At 46.3% G+C, this 26,089-nt stretch overlaps 1 protein-coding gene and 1 long non-coding RNA gene across 15 annotated transcripts in view; one reads left to right on the forward strand and one right to left on the reverse strand.

Moving 5' to 3' along the window:
* Positions 1–26,089, forward strand: part of AFF1 (ALF transcription elongation factor 1) — a 147,711-nt gene that overhangs the window by 12,875 nt on the left and 108,747 nt on the right. For 5 of the 14 annotated variants that reach the window (XM_083398230.1, XM_083398224.1, XM_083398231.1 and 2 more), the window contains exon 1: positions 8,943–9,685. The exons of 8 other annotated variants lie outside the window; for them this stretch is intronic. In XM_083398230.1, coding sequence (XP_083254356.1) covers positions 9,669–9,685 — 17 coding nt within the window. In that variant the 5' untranslated portion in view covers positions 8,943–9,668. Of the gene's footprint in view, positions 1–8,937; positions 9,686–26,089 lie in introns of those variants that run through there. One more of the 14 variants, XM_083398235.1, reaches the window with a different exon arrangement.
* Positions 6,562–8,467, reverse strand: LOC310657791. Its single transcript, XR_014501940.1, has 2 exons — positions 8,154–8,467; positions 6,562–7,124 (listed from the first exon to the last, which is right to left on the reverse strand). It is a non-coding gene; the product is annotated as an uncharacterized lncRNA (long non-coding RNA).

Below are 26,089 nucleotides of genomic sequence, written 5' to 3' on the forward strand. Positions count from 1 at the left end.
AGGGGCCTGAGAGTTGTTGTAAAGGTAAAGGGACCCCTGACCATTAGGTCCAGTCGTGGCCGACTCTGGGGTTGCAGCGCTCATCTCGCTTTATTGGCCGAGGGAGCTGGCGTACAGCTTCCGGGTCTTGTGGCCAGCATGACTAAGCCTCTTCTGGGGCACCAGAACAGCGCACAGAAACACTGTTTACCTTCCCGCTGGAGTGGTACCTATTTATCTACTTGCACTTTGACGTGCTTTCAAACTGCTAAGTTGGCAGGAGCAGGGACCGAGCAACGGGAGCTCACCCCGTTGCGGGGATTCGAACCTCTGACCTTCTGATCGGCAAGTCCTAGACTCTGTGGTTTAACCCACAGCGCCACCAGGAGATCTCTGTTCCCTGCCCCTTCAGAGCTATAATTCTCAGAGAGGTTTAACCATCACTTCTTCCCAGGGAACTCTGGGAATTGTAGCTATGTGGAGGGGTCTCCTAACAACTCTCAGCTCCCTTAACAAATTACAACTCCCAGAATGCTTTGGGAGATGCCGTGACCATTTAAAGTGGTATGAGACTGCTTTATATGTGTAGTGCAAATATAGGTAAGTCTCCTGGCCTCAAAGAGCTAACAATTGCTCTAGCCTGTTGTTATGGACCCTTTCAACAGTGAGGCAACAGTGTAGGAAATTACTGATGAGGAGATATGCATGAAGGTAACTGATCCAGTCTGGGATGCTAACCTGGGAGTGAATATGCTGGGTGATCTCACTTGTTCAAAAGGACTTGACTCGATTGCCTCTTCTAAATTACTTCTTGAAGCTTTTGGTGATTTGAGATAAATGTGCGCTCCCTTTCATTAATGTTCCCAAAGCGCACCCACACCCACAATTCAAAGCCGAGAAATAAAATAATGCATCTCCTGCAGAGTCTAGTCTAGCACTATCCAAACAGGCAGTGCTTTCTCACCCCAGATCAGATATTGCATCAAAATGAATCTGACAGCTGTAGTGAATCTGAAGAGCAAATTGCAGTCCTGCCTGTGGATTCTGCCTTTGTTTAGCTGGTATATAAATCACGGTCGTTAACACTCTTTATAGCCTGTCTTCTCCCTGAATTGTTCTCCCAAGTCCAACAGGAACATATAAGCCTCTGTGTGTGCTAAATTTGTCTCTCTGCAGAAGCTAGCTGCTGCTTGCAGAACAATTAAAGCAAAATTATTAAGCTGCTCGGAGCAACAGCGGGATAATGTCTGCCTGGAGGATGCTACCTGCAGGATAGGCTAGCTGAGGAAGGGTGGTCTGTAAGACTCCTAGATTCATTCTCCCAGCTCTTGGCAGGAGTTCCTTGCATTTACATTGCAGACAGCCTAAGTCTGGCTCAGCCATCCAGGCAGAACAGGCAGTCTCCTGGGAAAAACACTATTCAAAGGGCAGCTGTCATGGTGCATCATAGCCAGCTCTGCCCACAAGTGGAAACCTCACCCTAGCATCCTGTGAGGTTCTGCAGGGAATATTCACCCCCTACACCTAAAGGTGGCAAAAAAACCTGTAAGCTGGTTCTGAGACAGTTACCAGGGGCGTCGCAGTAATAACAGTGCAATCCTAAACTCACATACAGTGGTACCTCGGGTTACAGACGCTTCAGGTTACAGATTCCGCTAACCCAGAAATAGTACCTCAGGTTAAGAACTTTGCTTCAGGATGAGAACAGAAATCGTGCTCCGGCGGCACGGCGGCAGCGGGAGGCCCCATTAGCTAAAGTGGTGCTTCAGGTTAAGAACAGTTTCAGGTTAAGAACGGACCTCCGGAACGAATTAAGTTCTTAACCCGAGGTACCACTGTACTTAGTTGGGAATTGGGACTTACTGCTGAGTAAAAATACCTGGAAGGTGGTTTGCAATTTCTGGTAAATGGGAATAAGGTTTTTTTAAAATCACAATACTATGGATAACTCCCCCCACGCATCACAGTATTTCTACTCCTAGTTATAGTAAACCACTAATACGCTTGTTTGCTAACGAATCTATCACAAATATATCAGATAGCCTAGCAATATAAAGTTGTGCACAAATACCACAGAGATCTAGAAGTGTCACGTCTGATTGGCATCGGTCTGTCTTGAGAGACAATGGAGCGCTCCTCCTGGGGTGAGGTCAAACCACTGCGTTAGCAACATCACAGTGACCTCCCTGGGGCACAAGCCTGGGCCGTGCATATGGAGGTCCTGGGCTGCCCAGATGACAAGGCTCTCCTTTTGGCTTTGCTGATGTTGCCCAATACATTTGGCACCAGCTTGGCTGCAGAATTTGCTGGAAGGAGGTGTACAAGGCACCATCCAACCATCTCAGGGATTTGTGTAGGGTTTTCTCTCGAAGATGTCTCGCAAGGCAGCAGAAGTTTAAGGTCAGTTTTCCTTCTTCTAGATGGTCTGCCTTCCCAGGTTAACGAGCCCCATCTGCCCCTCAGTTCAGCACTTGCGGAAACTGCCTTGATGACTGTTGGCCCCACTAATGGTCCTGTCCGCTCAATCTGCCAGAGCCTGTCTTTTGCATGCAGGTTAAGTCCCTTCCCCAAGACCGGCTACCCTCTCCTGGTTTTAGCTGGCCAGTCAAAGCCATTCCTGGGGTGTGGCTGCTGTCGCCTGCTGACAGCTTCTAGGAGCCACTGCTGAGTGCAGGGTGGTGACCAAAGATGAACAAACTATCTCAGAAGAGCATGACGTGTCCCCACCAGAGGTACTACCCCTCCCCCAACACCCTGCACACCCCAATTTTCACTTCAGCCAGTGTGTGTGTGTGTGTGTCTGTGTTCTACAATCTACCGGTATATTTACTAATATATCAAGTGATTAGAGGTCTAGCCTCCTGTAAGCAGGACCAAAGCCACATCCATTTACTATCTGCATTGTAGAATTTGATCCTTCTCCATATAGGCTAATTGCTGTTGCTTTCCTTATCTTCCCTGGTTACCATATTTTTCGTCCTATAGGGCGCACTGGCCCATAGGACGCACCTCGTTTTTTTTTGGGGGGGGGGGGGAAATGAATTAAAAAAATTTATTCCCCCCCCCAGCTGCAGCTGCCGCTCCAAGCCTTGCAGACACCCGTCAGAAGCAAGGGGAGCCCTTCGGAGGGCTCCCCGTGCTTCGGGCGGCAGGGTGCCGCCCCAAGCCTCGCGCGCTCGGCGGGACCTCCCGCCGGGCACGCAAGGCTTACCGACACTAGCCCGAAGCACGGGGAGTCATCCGGAGGGCTCCCTGTGCTTTGGGCGGCAGGCTACCGCCCCAAGCCTCGCGCGCTCGGCGGGACCTCCCGTCGGGCGCGCAAGGCTTGCAGACACTCGCCCGAAGCACGGGGAGTCCTCCGGAGGGCTCCCCGTGCTTTGGGCAGCAGACTGCCGCCCCAAGCCTCGCGCGCTCGGCGGGACCTCCCGTCCGGCGCGCAAGGCTTGCGGACACTTGCCCGAAGCACAGGGAGTCCTCCGGAGGGCTCCCCGTGCTTCGGGCGGCAGGCTGCTGCCCGCAAGCCTTGTGAGCCCGTGGGAACTCCCGCAGGGCTTGCAAGGCTTGCGGATAGCTTCCTGAAGCCTGGAGAGCAAGAGGGGTCGGTGCGCACCGATGCCTCTCGCTCTCCAGGCTTCAGCGAAAGCCTGCATTCGCCCCATAGGACGCACACACATTTCCCCTTCATTTTTGGAGGGGAAAAAGTGCGTCCTATGGGGCGAAAAATACGGTAAATAGTGCTTGTGGGGTGGAAGAACTGACTGCTGCTCACATCATTATAGCTTTTCAGCACAGTCGTTTCTTCTCTTGGCAGGCAGACCTGGCTCAAATCTTTATGGGTTCTTCCCTGACCTTGATCAATTTGGGACCCTCCTCTAGATCTGCTCTGCAACAGCTCTGTGAAGCAGTTGAGGCCAAGAGCAGGGTGACTGGTTCAGAGTCAGCTTAATTTTGGAAATTGAACCTGGGTCTGGTTCAAATTCAAATCCGTCCGTCTAAGCCAGCACACTACCCTGTCTCATATGTTGCTCATAAACACTATACTTTAGTTGGACTGTGGTGTAGTCCAAAAAGGGGCCTTCTGCACATGCAACATAGTGGAATCCTAAGAGTTGCTGCCAGGAAACCCACCACAGCAGCCTCTTTCCTTTGCGGGGAAGGGTTTTCCCTTCTCCATTTTATCCTCACGACAAACCTGTGAGGTGTGGGTCAGGCTGTCATTTTGCGTGGCTGCAAGGAGCGCCAGTGGGCTGCAATTACCTGCTGCACGATGCCCTGCAAGAAGAGTGGCCTACTCAGCTCAGTTACTTGCATGGCCATTTTACAACGGGCTCCATCTCTGTGCCGCCATTTTGTGACTGGTTCTGCGCCATTTCGTGACTGGTTCTGCTCCATTTCGTGACTGGTTCTGGTGCTGTTGCAATGGTGGGCCTTGGCCATTGTCATCCCTCCCAGTGGCTCCTGGCGAGATAGTTTGGGCATGTGAATACCAGAGCTACATGGGTACTGTCTCTCTTAGATGCCTAAACTGAAATTCCCTGGTCTAATATCCCTAGTGCTGCAAGATTGTCACAAGAGCGCCTGGACTAAAATTGTCTAGCAAAAAGTTCACTCTTGTGGTTTATCAACACAACAGCTACTGTACTCACTTTGGGTTTTAGTAAAGCAAACAGTCTCATTTGCCAGCACCTAAATGATATCGAACGTCAGAACAACTTGGCCACAATAAGGAAATTTTGCCCATGGTATGACTATTTTCCACCTTCCCATTTCGAATCTCTGGCACCCTATCTGCATAACCTAGCAATTAGAAAATATAGACATGCTTTTACTCTCGCAATATTAAATGTATTGCCCTCAGTTGTGCTTGAGGGATGATTCCAACAGATTCCACATGAAAAACGCTTATGTCCCTGTGGAGACGGCATTACCAAATTGGTGGTGCATGCCCTTCTGGCTTGCACTCTTTATAAAGACTTGAGGAATGAGATTATCACCCCTCTTTTATTGTCCATTCCGGGTCACCCAACCACTGCCACACTGTCCTTTCTCTTGGCAGATCAAGATGAGCAGGTGACAGCAAAAGTTGCAAGGTTTTTAGCTGGGGCAATCAGAGTAAGATCCCCTATTTGACTATTGATTCAAAACCCTAACATTTATTTTATATAATTGACTTTTTATTTCTATTCTTTGTATATCGTATTGTTGTTTTGTTGCTACGGCCGAAGGCTGGCGCAAATAAAGATTCATTCGTTCATAGCATAGATGAGGCTGCCCAGTATAGAGGACTCTGCAGGATCCAGTCAAGGATGCCTTGACAGTTGTGCCTTGCATGCGAGAGTTATGGATGTGTAATGCTGATGGGTGAATCTGTGGTTGTGTTGGTATTTTGGTACCCATATGTGAGTTTATTCTGGGACGGAAGTGCGGGATGTTTAATGCTATGCACATCAGACCTGCAGAAAAATCCCTGTGCGTTGTTATTGAGGTAATGAGTAAAAAAGGGCACATCTGCAGTCTCAGCTGGGAATCTGGTTATTTTGGCTGTACAGTAGGGAGACTGTGGAGGGCTATTGAAGCCTCCCTCAATGGGACAATTCATGGACTGGGGCCAGAGGTCTGCTTGCGAATGAAAAGTCCCTAGCTTGCATGCTTGATGCACTTGGAATCACAATAGGGCGCTGAGCCCTTTCACCTCCCGCAGCAAAGGAATCTATTGGGATATAAATAGAGGCTGTTAAGGCACATCTCGTTAATTAATAGGCCCCTTTTCAGCTTTGTTTAAGGCCTGCCTCCAGACTTACTGCTTCTCCATAGTGCTTGCCCAAGATGTGTTGGCTATTAAGGGTGTATGTGTGTGTGGGGGGGTGTATCTATGTATAAAACAATGGCTGCAAATCTCTTTAACTTACAAATGAATATGAATGAAGGGTGTCTGGGTTATTTTAGTGGGTAGGGTAGCAATGGATAGCTTACAAACAATCCTGTGTATTGCACATCAGCAATTACATTGTGTTCCTTGGGTTGCAGGATGTCTCAGCTTCTGCTGATTTGCCTAGGGAGTTGTTATGCTGATGGAAATGCTCCCAAGTTTAGCTCCTTCCTAGTTTGCTTTCTTTTCTCTCTCTCTCTCTGTGTTGTTGTGTGTGGCTGAGCAGGTTTATATCTTTGTTTTACAGGGACCAACTCTGTTTAGGGATTTTTGATTATCTGCTACTTGCCCTCACCCTCCCTACTACTGACTTCCCTGCAGCCTTTGTAGATAAAAAGAAGCACCAGTTCTTGCACTTTGTTTTAATATATTTTTTTAGCTCATCTATATGCCTCCACTTTGAAATCAAGAGATCAGATGTTCTGGGCTGCTTGCCTTCTCCGTGCAATAGGCCGCCTAGTTTGTCTGCTTTGCACTGCCCCCCCCCCTTCAAAATATCCTTTTCTCTTTTGGACATTTATGCAGAATTGATACCTAAGTCTGTTTCTGGTTGTAAGAAAAGCCATGTGTGAGAAACATTTCCTCATTGGAAAATATATTGGGAACTGAACGTGTACAAAATCCCTTGGGCTGTTCCACCAGCTCAGCACATATATTCTTTCAAAACAGCTTTAATATGAAGCCATCGCAAGCCCATTCCCTGCTTCAAAAAGATGAGTTACAGGTCTCTAAAATCCCCCATAGTTTAAAACCTCACAACCTGCTTCCTAATCTGCAAAACATAATTTCCATTGTGACTGTTCATTTGTATTGTTTGGCAAGGGGTATGCATATACTCTCAAAGAAAAAAACCTATGTGCTTCAATAAATGAATTCTGCAACCAGTCGTCAATTATGCTCACTGAACTAATTTGCATGATTTCCCTTTGTAATTTAGTTGTTTTGTATAATTTAATTAACCAAAAAGAAAAGGCTCTCAGAGCATCTTACAACAATCAATAATAAGACAGTTTCTCCTCTCAGACTTAACAGTGTACAACCCACGACACAAAAGGAAAAGCAGTTGGAAGGGATGATGAAAAACAGCAAAGTAGTTCTCAGTTGCAATGTTTCTTAGAAGTGTTTTTTTCCGCCAGGGAGGAGTCCAGCACTCTGTAGCTGCTTCACCTTTGGCCAATGCCCAGGAGGAGCTCCCCCTCTTACTCCAATGTTCTTCCTAGGATGCAGAGAGATATTTTAATATTTACTTGTCCTGTGGAGGGGCAAGAAGTTATGCAGGGCACTGACACATTGGCCAGTGAAAAAATTAGTTCACCCACCACCACCTTTGGCTTTTAAATTTTCAGTAGGCATTTCCCCTTGCAGTTCAAATTGTCTTTATGCCTATAAGGACTAGAAACATGTAGCAGCACTCTTGCACCCCTGAATATCGGTACATTTTTGGGGTAACATAATCAAAAACCTAGGGACCCGGGTGGCGCTGTGGGTTAAACCACAGAGCTTAGGGCTTGCCGATCAGAAGGTCGGCGGTTCAAATCCCCGCAACGGGATGAGCTCCCGTTGCTCGGTCCCTGCTCCTGCCAACCTAGCAGTTCGAAAGCACGTCAAAGTGCAAGTAGATAAATAGGTACTGCTCCAGCAGGAAGGTAAACGGCGTTTCCGTGTGCTGCTCTGGTTCGCCAGAAGCGGCTTAGTCATGCTGGCCACATGACCCGGAAGCTGTATGCCAGCTCCCTCAGCCAATAAAGCTAGATGAGTCCTGCAACACCAGAGTTGTCTGCGACTGGACCTAATGGTCAAGGCTCCCTTTACCTTTACCTAGCAAAAACCCTGGCATTCATCAAGAGCATTTTGTGTTGAGTTACACTTCTGTTTTGTAAAGTGGGATAAAAAACCATTGGTGCATGCTGAATATGTAGTTTCTTGGAACACAGAAGCAGGGATCAAGGAACAGAACACACCTCTGCTTCTGGTTTTTTATTTGCACAGAGTGCAGGCTATTTAACTGTTGCAAGCCCCTCTTTCTACCCACCAAAAGACCCACTAATCCTGCGTAAAGTATGATTCCCCCATTCCGGAAGTAAGGAAACACTGGGTGCCCAATATGTAAGTCAGCAGTGTGATGCAAAAGCAAAAAAAGAAAGAAAAAAAAACTAACACTATTCTAGGCTGCATCAAAAGACGTAGAGTGTCCCGATCAAGGGAAGTAATAGCACCACTCTATTCTGCCTTGGTCAGACCACACCTGGAATACTGTGTCCAATTCTGGGCAGCACAATTTAAGAAGGATGTTGACAAGCTGGAATGTGTGCTGAGAAGGGCGACCAAGATGATCAAGGGTATGAAAACCAAGCCTTATGAAGAATGGTTGAAGGAGCTGGGTATGTTTAGCCTGGAAAAGAGGAGATATTATGACTGTCTTCCAATATCTCAAGGACTCTCACGTGGAAGATGGAGCAAGCTTGTTTTCTCCTGCTCTGGAAGGCAGGACTCGAACCAATGGCTTCTAGTCACAAGAAAGGAGATTCCAACTAAACACCAGGAAATACTTTGAGCTGTTTGGCAGAGGAATGGTCTCCCTCAGGAGGTTGTGGACTCTCCTTCCTTGGAAGTTTTCAAGCAGAGGTTGGATGGCCATCTGTCATGGATGCTTTAGCTGAGATTCCTGCGTTCCCTGGGGGTTAGACTGGATGACCCTTGGGATCCCTTCCAACTCTATAATTCTGTGATTCTGCATCGGAGCAGCGCCCGAGGGCGATCCTCTTGTGCCCACCGCACCATCAAAAGTTGCCAGTATCTTTCCACCCGGTGGCGGCGGCTGCCTCTTATCCGCGCGCCCCCCCGCATTGCGCGGAGGCCAGCAGTGCCAGGCAGGAGGGAACTCCGTGTCCCGCCTGGTGCGTGCTTGTACATTGTGAGGTTGTGTGTGTGTGTGTGTGTGTCTGAATAATTTGTATTTTGGCAGCGCTCAGCCGCCGTTCCCCCTCCGAGGCGGGGCCCCGTCCGCGTGTGCGCTCTCGCCGCGCGCCTTTCCCCTTCTGATAGGCTCGCCGGTAGACGCGCTTGTCCATTCCTCCCGGAGCCAACCCTCCCCGTTCCGTCGCCCTTGACAAAACAACATGTCCATTTAAGGGAAGGCGGAGCGTACCATGCGAACTTTTCGCGGGGGGCGGGGGCGAGGCTATAGGTGCGAATCGTTTCAGAACCGGCTCTCCAAAACAATCCCCTTCCTTCGTTGGGAAAGCAGCGCAGCCAGAAGCGCGCGGTGCTTTCGCCCAGTTCCCCTTCATCCCAGCGCCCCATAATGGGTCGGCTCAGAGGCCGGAACCGTCCGGAGCTCCAAATGGCCATGCAGTAAGCGAGCCCAGCCAGCCAGTCCCGGGCTTGGCTCGCTTACCTGTGGAGCAACAGCAGCAGCAGCAGAGCCCGCGAGCTCCGCCGCCTCCCCCTTCCCCTCTCAGCTGGCTTGCAATGTGTCGAGCCGGACTGGAGGAGGCCCCCGGGTGCCCGGATGTCTATCCAAATTAGTGTCGGACTGAGCTAGCAGAGGGAGGGAGGGAGGGAGAGGGAGGCGTTACAGCCGAGGAAGCAGCAGCCTTTGGGGAGAAAGGAAGGGGGCGCGTAAAAGTGGGATTGCTCTGAGCCAGGGGCGCAGAGCGCAGCAGCAAATGGACAGGAAGTTTTTGGGTGGCGGAGGGTAGGGCAAGGGCGAAGAAAGCCTTCCGATGGCCAGGAGACGGTCGGCTTGCTAAACTTCACTATGGCTGCCCAGTCAAGGTAAGGATTATATATATATATATATATATATATATATATATATATATATATATATATTAGCCATCTACCAAAAACAAAACAAAACAAGATTTATGTTTGTTTCCCAGCTTCCCTCCCTCCCTCCCTGTTGTCGGAGTGTTTCCCCTTTTCATTGCTGCTCGTTCTTCGCCTGTTCTCTCTCTCTCTCTCCCCCCTTCCCTTCTCAAAAGTTTGTGCTCTTCAGAATTTTATTTAATTTTTAATTTGTTTCGAATCGGGTTGAAATGTATTTGGGTTTAAAAAAAGATAGCAAAGCTCACCAGCCTCCCCCCCACTGTTAAAAATCAAAAGACAGTTTTTTGTTTTTGTTTTTTTAAAAAAGTTTACCTCTCTCTGAAAGGTTGTGAAACAGGAACCTCCTGGTATTTAAATGTAATGGTGCATTTTTAAAGAAAATCCTTGTGAGGGAAGCAGTTGGAATCCTCTGATCTTATAAAAGCTGATCATTGATATCCCCTCTTGCAGCGCTTTCCTCTTCAACAGCCCCTTTATTATAAAGGAAAGTATATATACTGATGCTGACACAACGGGTCTTTTTTGTAAAATGTGTACGGATTTAGTATGCTTTCAGTTTTCTCTGGATTGCATGCCTTTAAAATGGTAGCTGGGCAGACTGTGAGTGAAATCTGCTGAGTAGGCAAAGGATGGGAATGGTCTGTGGAGCAATGAAAGGGGAGTTTGAGTGAACCAGAGTAATTATCTCTAGTTACTGCCAAATTAGGGGATGGGAGATGAATCCAGGTATACATTTTAAAAATGGTTGCTCCTAATCACTTGGGATTACTGCTTCAGGGGAAAAGCTTTTTATTAGTGCTGCTGCTGCTACTCCTTCCTCTCCCTTCTTTAGGATTATTTGAGAAATCCCATGGCTAAATTGGGGGGGGGGGGAACTATCCACCTCACTGTATCTGAAGCAGCATGATGAGTGTGGGATGCAAATTTCTTCCCTTAAATTCACACCCACCAGGCTCCCACTGTGGTTCCCTTACCACCCTCCAAAAAAATAAATAAATTGGTACCCAGCTGACCTATTTCAAAATGATGTTTGGTGTTGCTATTAGTAGTGTAGATTCCTGGCTGGAAACCGGGAGGTTTGGATTGTGGCAACTGGCAATGTTGGAGAAAAAAATGTCTGGTCGCTCCTGCGTGGGATAAATAGATGCTTGTATTCTTTGTTCTGGATAACTGCAACTTTCCTTGGGTAATGTTGGGCAATAAATAATGGGGAGAATATTGCTAATGGGCCATTGCCATAGTTTTGAAAATATTAAAGCCCCATTTCTCTCTCTCTCTCTCTGCCAGAGTCTTTATGTTCAAGGTATAATTTGCTGGCTGTCTTCTAGTTCATAAAAGTGCCAACCTCAACTTTTGCCTTTAAGCATGCACTGGCATAGTTTGGGAGGTTTGAGGGTGGAGTGAAGCATTCTGGCTAAACTTGATTTGTATCATTTAAGAGGCAACGTAATTGAACTCAGTCCTTTGTAGTGTCTCTGTGATGTTTGGAGGACATAGCCTCTGATGCAAATGTCAGTGTTCTTGGTTGGGGGGGGGGGGAGAAATAATGTAATATGTGATACCGTATTTTTCGCTCTATAAGACGCACCAGACCACAAGACGCACCTAGTTTTTGGAGGAGGAAAACAAGAAAAAAAATATTCTGAATCTCAGAAGCCAGAACAGCAAGAGGGACTGCTGCGCAGTGAAAGCAGCAATCCCTCTTGCTGTTCTGGCTTCTGGGATAGCTGCGCAGCCTGCATTCACTCCATAAGACGCACACACATTTCCCCTTACTTTTAAGGAGGGAAAAAGTGAGTCTTAGAGAACAAAAAATACGGTACTTTAAAAACAGTAAAAATCTGAATACACTGATTTGACTTTCAACAGAATGTGTTGAGAACAGTCAGAGATGCAAGCGCTTGGAGTGTAGCTGCAACAAGGAATTCAGAATTGTTTTCGATGTGGTAGAATCCTCTATTGTAGGAGAGGCTGTTTATGAAATCCAATCCAGAGAGTCTTGCTTCTGTTTGCCCTGGAGGTGATTGTGAGGCAGCTTGGCAGCAAAGGTCGGGAAGAATGAGAAACATTACCATATGGATTCCTCCCCCCCCTTTTTTTTCCCCTAGAAGAGAAACCTTTACCAAACAGATATAGTAAAAAATATCTACACATTTTGAGCAGCCTGGTTTTCCCCACATGAGCAAATAACCGGGCATCTGTTAAACTGAATAGCATAGCTCTGATTTCAGTAAGGATGTTCCGCTTGTGACTTTAGCATGCAATGGCCTGCCTACAGGCTTGAGTCCTGTGCACAAAGGAAAAACCCTGCACTTTGCAGTTCTCTTTGTGGAATTGTGTCAGCTGTGACAATGCCTTTTGGGAGGCACCAAATACAAAGGGGTATCTCAGCGGGACTTACTATCCAGAAGTAGGTTCAGTTGCAGTTTTGTGCACGTTTACCTGGGAGCAGCTCCTGTTGAACTCAGTGCAACTGCCTTCCAAGTGTGTCTAGGATTTGGCAGAATTGGCTAGAATAATTGTTTGAGAGGGGCACCGCTTGGGCTGCCCCTCACACAGAATTTATTTGGCCTGTTTTTACATATACAGCAAAAGGAAGAGTACAAATTGCACCACTCCAAAAATTTTTTAAAAGAACAAACAAAAAAACGCCCTGCAAGTAGAAAGCTAGTTGAGTAGTGCCGTATGGCCTCCATTTCCGATCATGTGATTCCTGACATTGGCAGAGTAACTTAGTAGCTTTGTGGGTTTGCTGGTGCGAGGCCCCCCCCCCCCAAAGTGACATCATTCTGTGGTGAAAATGCTGTGAGCGACCCCCAAAGGCAGCACTTTTGCCTAAGAGCTTTCTCAAGCCTGGCACCAACCCTGATCCAAGTTTACCTCTCGGGTTTCTCTGTTAAAAAATTGTTGTCGGCATCCATCTGTCTCTGAAGACTATGGAAGAGTGTGCTTCCAAACTGTTGGAAGGTTGCAGCGCCTGCTGTGCTGTAGAGTCTGATATGGGAGACAGGGAGAGACATGTTCTGTTGCAGCTGGAGCAGGTGAAGGCTTCCGGTTGTGCTGCTGCAGATGCGCCATGGCATTTCTTCAGAGGGAGGTTTCTCCATAGTGTGCTAGTTTCAGGCTTAGGAGAATTCTTTTTTTCAAAAAGCATGATTTTGAAAATGCAACTGGAGTGGAACTGCCTCATTATGCCTTCCATTTCACAGAAGCCCTCTCCCTGGTTGCAAGCAGACAAAATTGCTCTTTGCAAGCCAGACTTCAGTTATGGTGTAGGAGTGGAACATGGAAATGGGAGAATTCTGACTAACTTCTTTGGTTAGATTGCTCAGCTTCTGCTTTTGTTTTGATTCAGGGGCAAAGAAGCAAATTCTAGGCATTTGGGCTGCAAATATCAGCATGCTATCTCAGTGCTTTGATACAGCCTGCAGTGTTCACATACTGAATTGGATTCTAGTTTCCCCCTCTCCTTCCCACAATCTTACTTGAGTAAAATTAATCATAGTGTCCAGAAGTCTTAGAAACCTGGAATCAAATAACAGTGTGTAGCAACCCAAAAATATTAAGCATTAAATTAAAATGGAAAACTTGATATTTAAAGTGACCCTGGTGAAGGGGAGAGGGTCACGGTTTGCAACTTGAAGGGAGTGATTTTCCAAAGTAAAATGCCACCCATGAGCTTAGTCCTCAGCTCTTTTTGTCATCATGTAGTGAAATATTTTCATATGTGAAAGTGCAATTTGGGAACATCACTCACTGTCCACCTCCAAGGCATCCTTTTTTTTTTTTTTTTAAAAAAAGGCTAAAACTCTCATATTGAAAGTTGCATGAATCATGTCATTTATCGATGCAGATTTTGAATTAAACGTTAACCTGACGCAAATGTTGGGATATCAAATAATGTCTGTCTACTACTACAAATAATCTGTCTGCTACTGCTTCTTCTTTTAATGGAACAAAGTTCTTAACCCGAGGTACTATTTCTGGGTTAGCGGAGTCTGTAACCTGAAGCATATGTAACCTGAGGTACTACTGTACAGTGGAACCTCGGGTTGTGAATGTGAGGGAGGCACATTCGCAACCCACAGCGTTCGTAATCCACAGCGCCGCGTCTGCACATGCGTGGGTTTCGATTCGGTGCTTCTGCGCATGTGCAAAGCGCCAAAACCTGGAAGTAACCCGTTCCAGTACTTCCGGGTTTGTCGCAGTGTGCAACCTGAAGCATCTGTAACCTGAGGTACCACTTCCAGAAATTCATTCCGATTGTGCAGATAAAATATAACTGATAGAATTCTACAGGATGGGGTTTGACCATGTGAAAACAGTCCAGATCCAATGATTCCCCAGATGGTGGAGTTGTCAGGCGCCATCATGGCACCCATTTTCACTTGGTCGCAAAAGGCGCTTGGCGCCTGGCTAATTTCGAACACTGCAAGCATGTTGCAGTATATAGGGGGCGTCAGCCTGGGTAGGCTCCAAACTGCAGCTGCCAAAAGCAGATAGGGTCTCCGGGTGGTTTCTAAAGTAGAACTCTGTGTGTGTGTGTGTGTGTGTGTGTGTGTGTAATACTTAGCTTCATTTTGTGTGTGACTGCTGTACAAGCAGAGAATCTGCTGTTCAGGGCATCCACCCACACTCAGGGAATCTTACTCGAATCTATACAGCACGTAAGGACAGGGAAGAAAAAGAGGTTGAAAATAGCTGAGAGGTTTTAGAAGCCAGATTTTTAGGAAATGGTTGGGAGGTAAATTCAGAACTCTATAAAGTGTCTTGAGCCCTCTCCTATTGCCTCTGTTTGCAGGGCTGTGCATATTGCATTTACTTTTTTAAAAATTAAAAAAGTGGGACTGTGAAATAGCCATTGAAAGGCAGGGGATACACACACACACATATGTACCTGTCAACATTTGTTGCAAGAAGAAAAGCTGAAATTCCATTGCAGTCCTGTATACAATCAGAGAAAGTGCTGCTGCATTCATCGGGGCCTTTTCTCCATTAAGCATGCATAGGGTTACAACTTTAGTGACCTTTGTAAACTAGCCAGTTTTAAGCAAATTTCCCAGCCCCTGATAACAGGAAATGTCTCCTTGACGGTGTTCCTACTCAGTGTTGTTTTCCCCCTCTCCTTGTCATATTTGCATTTTGTGACCTTCTTAAAACTATTCCTGGACAGGCAGATTTCCCAGCTCCTGATAACCAGGAACCCGTCCCTAGTTCTTGAGATGGCAGGAGGCTTTTAGACTTTTATTTTCACAATATTGAGGTCTAGAGACTTGATACACGCTTTCCATGTATACTAATTTCTGGGTTTGTGCAGTATATGCTTGAGGACCTCATGCAACAGTAGTTTTCTCCCTGAGTATCCTTTTTTTGTTTGTTTGTTTTCCTTTCCCCAAATCCTTCCTGGGAAAATATATCAAACTAACAATTACATTTTGAATTATTTTGTTTAATTTCAGTTCTTCACATAGCAGAATTTGATTAGTTTGTGTTCAGAATTTGAAACGTGAAAGGTAGGGAAGAGAAACCTACCTGAGGGTTGTGGGGTGGGGGAAAGAGAAACCGTTCTCCCTCATTATTATTATTTTTTGCACTTTCCTTGCACAACGTGTATCTGTATCTCTTTATCCAGACAAACAGGCCTACACAAACATATTTTATTTTTTCGCATCAAATGTCTTAAGTTCTCAGGAATCTGGGATTTCCCCCAGCCATGTGGACAAAATTTGTATGAATGCTACAAACACCAAAAAGTGCTCGTTCCACAGGGTGTTGAAAATGTATGAAAACTAAGGCTGTGTACATACAGCACATTCCAAACACATGATACCCGCCCCAAGAACCCCGGAAACTGTAGAACACCCACTATTCTCAGCACCCACAAATAACTACAGTTCCCAGGATTATTTGGGAGAAGTTTTGTGCTTTTAATGTAATGGTGTTTATACGACCTAAGTCTCCAGCAATTGCAAGGAGAGCCCAGTGTACAAGAGGGGGCAGATTTTTGCATGTCTAATCCACCCCACCAGCACAACATCAGTATCTTTGTTAAAAAAGACACCCAGCTTTTGGGGAGATGTGAATAGCAGAAAAAACGGGAAATGGATGTCCCTTATTATCTTGAACAAGTCAAAGTAGCTCTAGCTGCAAAGGATTAGAAATGGCCGCTTTCAGTAACGCCAGGGCTCACAGCGTTTGAACTGTGCTTTACATATTAACCTGTGTGCTCCGTTTAAAGTTTCATTGAGGTTTTGTTTTATTAGGCTGCTGTCTCCAGGTGAGGACAAGCTGCTGAACTGGTTTTTGCTGCGGGTGCTGGGCTGCTTAGAGGGTGCGTCACTTAGCTGGCTTGCACCAGTATGGTTCTCCCCCCCCCCAAAAAAAAAATATCCCCTGCACTGCCCCTGAGCCTTGGGACATAATAAATTGGCTAAATTATTACGCAAAAGCTGCAGGCAGCCATATAGGCCTCATAGGGGAGGCTGCAGTGGGTAGGCGGGTGGGAGAACACTAGGTTAAATACATTCTGGTATTACTTTTAGATTACTGCAGCGATCACAGAGTTGGCCTAGATGGGAGTTTTCCAGACTTCTTCGTTCCCGTATTCTGTGTTGCAGAGGACTCTGGGAAAACGTACAGGGGTTCATATTGGGCCTCCCCACTGCTCCACATAAATTGAGTTAAAATTCGTTCCAGATAACTTCCAACATTCCTCTGCAGCTCTGCTTTTACAGGTTTTGTGCTTTGCTGCAGGTATTGGTGGGGAGGGGATGAGTGAGTCATCAGCAGCCCTACCCTGGGAAGATAAAGGTGTTGTGTGACCTTCTTTGTGTGATAGTCAGGTTTATCTTTTAGATAGCACCTAGTGGCAAAAGCCTTGGGGGGAAATGGTTATGTTGCGGAATGGGCGAAACTTGGCCAGACACTGTTGAACAACTGACCATCATCCCTGACCATCCGACACACTGGCTGGAGCAGATGGGAGCTGTAGTCACAATCTAGAGGGCCACAGGTTCTATCTACCCTTGGCACGTGATCTTCAAGACAAATGACTTCTTAACTTTCTGTTATTTGGTAGTGGTAGGATAATAACGTGGGTTGATGCCTTTGGAACAACCTTCTGTGTTAAGGTAGGTGAATACTTGCTTTATAATCCAGATCTTTGGGGAGGAGGGAGGTAATATTGGAGGTTTCCTGTGTTTGATTTGATGCTGTTGCCTTCTAAGTTTTTAGCTGTTTATTTATTTTGCTTGTTAACTGTTACATTTGATTTTGAAGTTTATGGGTTTCCACCTAGGGGACACTTTGAGTGAAGGGTAGATTAGAAATACTGTAAGTAAATTATATACACATATTCTTGAGTATTGCAAGAGGCTTGTATAATCAGAGGCGTGTTTGTTAGATTCCTATCTAAACAGTAGCTGCTATTACCAGTTGAACCTACTGCCTCTCTGTGTTACAGCAAAACCTTTCACTCTCTCCTAGTTTGTGGCTAATTTTCACCATGTCGGTGAGATCTTGCTACTAGTGCAGGATCTGGTCCTCAGACCTGGGGGATTCCAGGTGCACAAATCCTTTGCTCATTTAATATTGATTTTATTAAAAAAAAGCCATCAGCGACTCCCAGCTTCAATGCTTTCATTTAATGTTTACGAAATCAATTGGCACTTCCTAACTTTACCTTCCCATCTGTAAAGTGGGAATAGAATTGTAGGTAGTTGTTTTATTGCCCGTTCTGAGCATTGCGGATAGAAGAGTTAGTATGCAGAAAAACAAGATTTACTGCATAAAGAGCTTCAAGCTCCCTCTTCAGAATGCTTTCAGCTCCTGGCTTTTGGACGGTTTCCTTCCTTCCATTGTTCGGATATGGAGATTATTTTTCAGAGCTGGTAAAACGGGGAGAAAAACACCTGCCTGGATGAATGCAAGACTCTGACATAAAGAAGAGGGAAGCATAGATTTTAATGAATGCAGATGGCTCCTTTCCCCTCCTCCCCATGCTTCCTGATTGAATCCAGCTAGCTAATGGCCCTACGGTAGACTCTCATTATTACCTGTAAAATATATTCTCCAAGAGGGAGGCGAGTGAAGTAGTTCTTAGGAGTGCCGTTAATGTATAGCCCTCATTTAGGCTTGCAGGATGGGGGAAGAGTCTTCAATTACCTTGACATTCTCTGCAGCAGAGTACTGCTGCATGGTGATGTGTTATAGCACACTGCCTCTATTGCGAGCTGGCTTTGCTCTCTACCTGAATGATGGCTGGTGGTGAAGAATTCTGATTTCAGTGTCGGAGATGGGCCGAAGGTGCACAATTCAACGCTGACATTTCTCTGTAGAGATTTGGCTTACATCCCTCCTTGAGGGTTTGCTCAAGCAGAGGCCATGCCAGCAGCTGTGTTGCATGGTAATGTTTCGGAGACATTCTCGGACTGGAACGATGCTCTTCTGAGCGCCCCCCCCCCAGCACCGTTATATCTTGGTGTGCTGTGTTTCCCAAGGACCTGTGGAAGAGCCATGCTGTGCAGATAAAATAAAGGGGAATTGTAGTTTTATGTGTGCATTGCAAGGTTGCCCGGTGACCTTCATATGGCTGATTCGAACCCTTGACTTTCTCACCTCCTGTTCTGGCAATCTAACCATTATACCACACTGACTGTGATTTACTGAATGCTTAGCTTTCCCCCAAGATTGAAATCCTAAACATACTTACCAGGATGTAAGTACCATTGAATCTGGTGCATCAGAGGCTCAGACAAGCTCTCTGCATCCCTTCTACATCTGTAAAATGGGTGCCAGATGTTGTCTGATGATTGCAAGTTAACGCTTGCAAAGTTTTTTTATTGTGATGAGCTCCTATATAAATACATTTGTGTGTGCGCGCGCGTGTAAAAATGTCCCAAGTTAAAACATCTGCAGACCCAGTGAATAATGGTGCGACTTTGAGAATGAATGAAAAGACTTATCAGGCTAAATTTAGATAATAGGCTTGATCAGATCACAATCAGTTGTGACCTCCCTTGTGTCCCTTTGCAATAGAGTTTACGGTAGCTGCTCCTTTAGCTGACTGGAGCCTTTCGGAGTGCAAAGCTACCTTTTGCAATGTGCTATTTTGAGTGCAAGCATTTTGCGCGTTAAGCCTCTGTCCTCTCCTCTTCCCTGTCGTTGCTACCAGCAGCCTTCCTTCATGCCCGTAGCTGTGTCTCTATGTATTTGCTTTCCAAGGGGTTTCCTTGCAGTTCAGGAAAACAGCGGTCTCTGCTTCTGTCCATCCTGCTCCCCTCCCTGGCCTTCCTCTGGTGTAAAGTGGGAAACAGGTCGGATTATCTGTGGGTCAGCTTTGAAACCCTCTTTTGCTGTAGAAAGCCGCTGTGTGTGCTTAGTGTGGTTCTGTGATCAAAATGTCAAGCCTTGGAACAGTTCCTGTTTTCAGGTAAAACACTGTTCCTGGTTTTTTTATTATTATTTGTGGGATGAAGGAAGAACGCAGAGTTCAGAGGGATTAATTCCAAAGTAGGTGGTTTAAGATTATGGCTATGTTTACTCACTGTGGGATGGAGGAGGCGTGGCGAAACCTCCACTTTTACCGAAGACTGTGGTTCTATGCACACTTCCCTCTGAGCAAGCATTTATATGATCAGGCTGCATAATATTTTAAACCAAATGGCTATGGTCAGCTTACAAGGAAAGAAAGGGAAGGGAAGGAGCCAGCCGGAAATAAAGAGAAAGGAAGAAACCTCAGACATACACCAACACGAAGTGTTTCTCAATTCCTAAAACTGCTTATTGGGGCAGTTGACTATAAGGCTTTGGTTGCGAGAACCGGGATGCTGCAAGTACAAAAATGTCCCTGTTTTCATCTTGCAGGATGTATGCCTTCAAGCTCCCACAATTTTCCCTAGCTTGCTTCTAAGCCTTTGGAGTAGAATGGGAAGTAAGGATTCACTTCTGCTTTCTAGGCATGGGTCCAATCAGTTTTCCCCTTGCCCCACTCTTTTTCCCATGGAAAATCCACTCTCTAGTGCTAAATCGGAGCAAACATGAATTGCTGTTTCCTCCAATAGAGCGCCAAAGAGCAGTTTTCTCTAGGGGAAAGCAGCAGGACGAGGAGAAGCATGGACAAATCCTTGAATATAAATTATGGTCCAATCCCACGCAGTTATTGGAGCTCTCTATTAGTGCATGTCTTAATTGGAGAAGGAATCTCATTAGCGTATCTGTATTAATGAATTTGACTTCCAACCTTTGCGTATGTATCTGAGAGCACAGGGAAGCTTCAAACTAGATCAGTTCAAGCAATCGGAGCCAATAATTTACAACGATTCCAACCATATTCCCAAAATTGAGCCAAATGGATTAGGATTCTGAGTTGGCACGAAGCATCTTTCTGTGTTCCTATTATGGTTGCTAGATCCTCTTTGTTCCCAGTTCTAGAGACTTTCCACAGGCTCACCTCTAAGGGAGTGTTGAAAGCATTAATCATGGTAAGAAAGAGCATTAGCTAAAGTCCTTTCTCTTCCTCTCAGCACCCATACACACAGTTCAGCTCCAGGTGATAATGCAAGAGGCTTATTACTAAGAGATTACAGCGGAAGGATTGCCGAGCACTTTGGCCATGAAAAGGTGTTATGGGAGTTGATAAAGAAGAATAGAATTTCATGATACTAAGTCATCTTTTTAGCTCTTGTTGATAGTGGTGTCACCATCATTCAGTGTGGTTAGGGAACAAGAGAGGAGAAATCCTGGACTGATTTATTTGTGACAGGATCTGCTTCAAGACCAGCAGGGCATACATTTACATGATCAAACCTATCCATACTTAAGGAAATCAGCCCTGAGTGCTCACTGGAAGCACAGATCCTGAAGCTGAGGCTCCAATACTTTGGCCACCTCATAAGAAGAGAAGACTCCCTGGAAAAGACCCTGATGCTGGGAAAGATGGAGGGCACAATGAGAGGGGGACAATAGAGGACGAGATGGTTGGAGAGTGTTCTCGAAGCTACCAGCATGAGTTTGACCAAACTGCGGGAGGCAGTGGAAGACAGGAGTGCCTGGCGTGCTGTGGTCCATGGGGTCAAGAAGAGTCGGACACGACTGTCAGGGAACTGCCATCAGCGTCCGAGGGAGAGAGCAAGCTCCAAAGGGATCCCAGAGAGCGTCCCGGGAGGGGGAGAGGCAGCCCGTCTTCTGGGGAAGAGAATCAACGTAGCTCCAGTGGAGAAGGCGGGCAGATGGGGGAATCGGCGAGGCGGTCCCATGATTCCTTGCTGGGGACCAGCGGGGAGAGGAAGGGTCCTCCGCTGCCTACGCCCTCCTTGCGCAGAAGGCTTCTGTGCAGGGAGAGTAGGAGGAGACTTGGCGTCAAAGAGCTTCTTTGCTGGAAGAAGTTTAAGAAACGCCCACTGACGGATTCTGCCAGCGATTGAGACAGTCACGGGCGAGTGGCTGCCCAGACAGGAAAGGTTCACTCAGGTAACCCAGCCAGAGGTTGGGACAAGCTTACGCACGAGCAACCCCTAGAACCATTACAGCGACTAAACGACTAAACAACAACCGATTACGTTGGTGCAGATGGGGCTCTTGGCCCTTTGAAGGTAGCCCATCCAGGAGAAGGAAACTCAGGTCCCAGACTTCCACTGCCTTGTGGGATATCTTCAGAAGAAGAAAAAACTAAGGAGCAAACCTTACACAAATCCTAAGACAATTGGATGGCATCTTGTACGCCTCCTCTTGGCAACTCTTGCAACCAATCTGGTGGCAAACGTATTGCTCTGCTTTCCCTTGGACCACATCAGTGAGACTGTGAGGAGATGGGTCCTGTTGCCTGGGCCCCTCTAGGCCCTCAATACACACTGCCCATTCTTGCGCCCCAGGGAAGTCACTTCAGTGCTGCTAATGCACACCATTGTCTCTTGAGACAGATGGATGCCAGCAACAAGCTATGCCATTCATATCCCATCTTCCTTCCATTGTGTTACTCAAGACAGGGTTTCCTAATGGTCTCCCATCCGATAGACATTGACCAGACCAAGCTCTGCTGAATTTCAGCAAGTTTAACTACAGTACCCTGTTGCCTTCAGGCCCTGCCCAAAGGTATTGGCTAGTTTGTTTGGAGCTAATATTCGACTTGCTGCTATAGTACTTGCAGCTTGATCTCGCCGCATGTTTACTTGGAAGCAAGTCATGTCAAATTTAATGAGGCTTAACTTCATAGACGGTGTCCTCAGGATTGCAGGTAATTCTGCTAATAATAGGATTGCAGGCTTAATTCAGAGTGTTTTGAAGAGACATTTGGCAAGCGCAGCCTGAGCTTTGGAGTCCTCACAACTAATAAGGTATTTGAAAGTGTATGTATGTGTGTGTAAGGGGAAAAACCCAGTGCAGATGAGGATAGCGTCCTTAGGCGGAGCCAACCTTGCAATATGCTGAGGAGCGCAGGCAGTAGATTGTGAAAGTCTTCAAAAGCTAAACACACAGGTTCTGTTGAGGGTGTGTTTATGTGCAATCTTGCAATGAAGCACCCTGTTTTGCAAAGGTTAGTGCACCTGAAAAACTGTAAGTGCTCGCGGTGTAGCATGTAGGCAGGTCTTCATAGCATGATCTGCCCTCCCTGTTTGAGCTCTGTGCTCAGAATCTTAGGTCAACCTTTCAGTTGACTGTAAGAGAAAGGGGAAGGCTGTGAGATAGCCTGCTGACATGTTTCCTTGCATGGCTGCCTTGCAGTGTAGGCCAGTTGTGTTGCATACTATCCAGTATTGCTACCGTGACCCCCCCCCCCTTTGTGCCTATAGCTCTCACACAGGAGGGTATTTTGGGGCTCTCAGGAAAACACTTTAATGGGGACTCAGAGATGGCCACCAGATTCCTTGACCTGCCCTGGGGTTAAAGAAACTTACTTTTCTCCTAGCACCCAGACCGCTGTCTTGCCCAGAGATCACAGCAGCCTGCTTTCCCCTGCCAATCCCAGTCCTGTATGTCTGTGGCGGTTTAGGCCTATTTGTTTGTTTGTTTTACACTAACCCTATGAGTTGGCAGCAATGCACGCAAGACCCAGCTGTCAAACTACCGTATTTTTCGCTCTATAACACGCACCCGACCATAACACGCACATAGTTTTTAGAGGAGGAAAACAAGAAAAAAAATATTCTAAACGAAACAGTGGATGTATGATTTTTGGTTCATGCTGTGGCCACAGACATGTGATCTGACAGTGAGTTTGGAGTAGACCAATGCAAAAATCCTGAGGATCCATGCTTTGTAACCACGTATTTGCACCACTGCAAACAGTGGGTGCGTGATTTTTTTTTGGGTGCAAGATGTAGCCATGGACATGCTATGTGATCTGATGGTGAATTTGGGGTGACCCAGTGCAAAAATCCTGAGGATCCATGTGGATCCGTGCTTTGTATCCACGTTTTAAGTGGGGAGGGAAGGAAAAGCACTCAAGGGACAAGGAGCAGACATGGGGTGTGTGGAGAAGGATGCTGCTAATAATGCAGAAGAGGGGTTTAAGGGGAGAAGAAGCACGCGTGGGGTGGGTGGAGAAGGATGCTGCTAATAATGAAGAAGAGGGGTATAAGGGGAGAAGGCTCCTCTCCTCTCCCTCTTTGCTCCTTTAAAGAAGCAGCCTCTCTGTCCTTCTCTCCTCCCCACTCAGCGGCTCTTTTCTCGCTTTGCTGTTTCAAAGCGAGCCACGGAGGAGGGAAGGAAGGGGAACCATGGATCCTCTGCTCACGACTGCAGCAGATCCCCTCCGCCACCCGTAGGCTAAGCTTTTGGTCCAGCAGATATCGCTGCCAGATCAAATAAATATATTTGCACACCATCGTTCACAAGCACTTTAAGATGTGTGCTGGAACATATATATATACTTTAGACTTATTAAGCTTTCTATGAGGAGGCTCTGCAAGTTGATCCTTGAAGTTCTGCTAATGAAATAGTTAGCCAACCTAAGATGCTGCTGGATATGTTAGACTGAGCTTTTTGCTGTCTTTTTTCAGACATGAGCACCAATAGGTCACAGAGTACATTAAGTCCAGCTTCCTTTCCCATTCAGGCAAACAAAACATTAATGTTTAACTTGACAGACAACAGCACAGTCCATTCTTGGGACTGTGAATATTTCGGAGCTCTGCCGTCGCTCTTGGTTTCCAACATAACAGCCAAAGAGAAACGCTCAGTTGTGATGTAAAAGGTCTGTAAATAAGCCGTATATAAAATCGTTGAATCGTACGACATACAGAGGGGTCATGTAATCCAACCTTAGTCCCAGGGGAACATCCTGTACACCACAGCCCAGGCCTTCACCACATAGTAACTATTTCTACAGATATAACACCCGGTGTCCAGATTTTGTTTTGTACCTGACAATTTCTTCATCTGTGTCTTTCAGCCATAGTAAGTTGAGAATGAAGCCTTCATGTTCAGAGGCAGATGCAACCCTGGGGGACATATGTTGTGAGCCACAAGTAGCTTCCCAGATGATCATAGAATTGTAGAGCTGGAAGGGACCACAAGGGTCATCTAGTCCAACCCTCTGCAACGTAGGACCCTCATGCCCAATATGGGGCTGGAACCCATGACCCTGACATTAAGAGTCTCGTGCTCTACCAACTGAGCTATCCCAGACTCCCATAATCCTTGACCACTGGTTGTTCTAGCTGGGGCTGATGGGAGCTGTAGTCCCATCAACATCTGAAGGCACCATGTTGGCTATCCCTATTGTGTATGAACAATGGTAGGCGGCAATCGCAATTGCTTAGCGATGGAGAGCACACTGGGCTGTGTTAACCTTTGGTTATATTCAGCATTATTTGGGATGGAGGAGGCTGTGGACCTGCTGATGTTGCTGGACTTCATCTCCCAGCTCTAGCTATCATGGCCAGTGGTCAAGGAGTTGAAGTCCAAAAACATCTGGAAGGCAACAAGCTCACCACCCCTGAGCATGACAGCTCAGGGTTGTACCACAAGCAGGTACAAATAAAATGTATCTTGAAAAGAGATTTTAAAGTTAAGACATTTGTATGGGAAATCAAATAAGCAACAATAACATAGCATTGTGTTTTGAAGTCAATAGTTTCTACGTTTTTATTGGGATTGGCTGTCAGGATACTGGACTCCTCCAGTGATGCTCAGAGAGCATCAAAAGAGCCAGCAAATAATTTGACCACTGAATCAAGGTGTTGGGTATCCTGGAATAAATTGGAAGCAGTGACACAGCATTGTTTAGTTGAATGAAGCTCATTCAGACATTTCGCTTTTAAAATTACAAGAGGGAAGCAGACAGACAATAGAGCTGATGTGAACATGGAGGATTCAGGTTTAGGGAGCTGCCAAGGTAAATATTTAGGGATATGAGTAAAATGCAGTTTCTCAAGTTACCTTAGGGGTAGGGATGAATATAATAAAATGGAAAGTGTTTCCAGCATTGGTGAATTTGATAAATTTACCAGGATATTTGAGATAAGCCATTTATATTTATTTAAGAATATAGATAAAATTATATATAGCTTCCTTTGGGAAACGTGTGTGTGGGGAAATTATCTCAGTTAAACTTCACCTACCTATGAATTCAGGGATTGAGGGGAGAGGATGAAGTTTCCCAATATGATCTGTTACTCAGCTTGCATTAGTGGGGATACATTGGCTAATGCAGATCAAATAGTCCAACCATGGTTTGGCTGTCACGAACAGACTTCAGTCTTGATTGCTCCCTCTCTTCCTTACTTATTCCATTCTTCCTCCTCTCGGTTAGAGCAAACCAAAGGCTTGCCACAGTGTACAAATTGGACAAGTATGGTTTGCACAAACCTTTGCTTGCATCCTACTCAGAATTGCAGACCATGATTTGAATGGGATTTAGGATTCTGATCTGGAGGCAAATTATGGTATCTACAAACTTGGAGAAAAAGAAGAAAACCAGGGTGTGTGTAACGGGAGGATTGTGTGAGCCTGAAGGATGGATAAACCATAGTTCACCTGTTTGAGTCTGAAACCCGGGCAGAGAGAATTAGAAGACAGAGAGATTATGAACATAATCTAGACCAGGGGTCGGCAACCCGCGGCTCCGGAGCGGCATGTGGCTCTTTTACACCTTTGGCGCGGCTCCAGGGCGGATACTAGCGAGGGAAGGAGGCGCATTGTGCGCCCCGACACTCCCCACTGTGGCGGGCGCTGTACTGGCTGTGACGTCGCATGGGGGCGGTGCGTGCGTTAGTCATGCACCGTCCCGATGTCACCTTCCCGCCCGCTGCGGCTCCCAGTTTTTTCCCCTTCAGAAACGGGTCCAAGTGGCTCTTTTTGTCTTAATGGTTGCAGACCCCTGATCTAGAGGGTGTTTCTCTGGCCCTGGAA

The sequence above is a fragment of the Podarcis tiliguerta genome, assembly GCF_965153285.1.
Source record: "Podarcis tiliguerta genome assembly, chromosome: 9".
NCBI classification, from domain to species: Eukaryota; Metazoa; Chordata; class Lepidosauria; order Squamata; family Lacertidae; genus Podarcis; species Podarcis tiliguerta.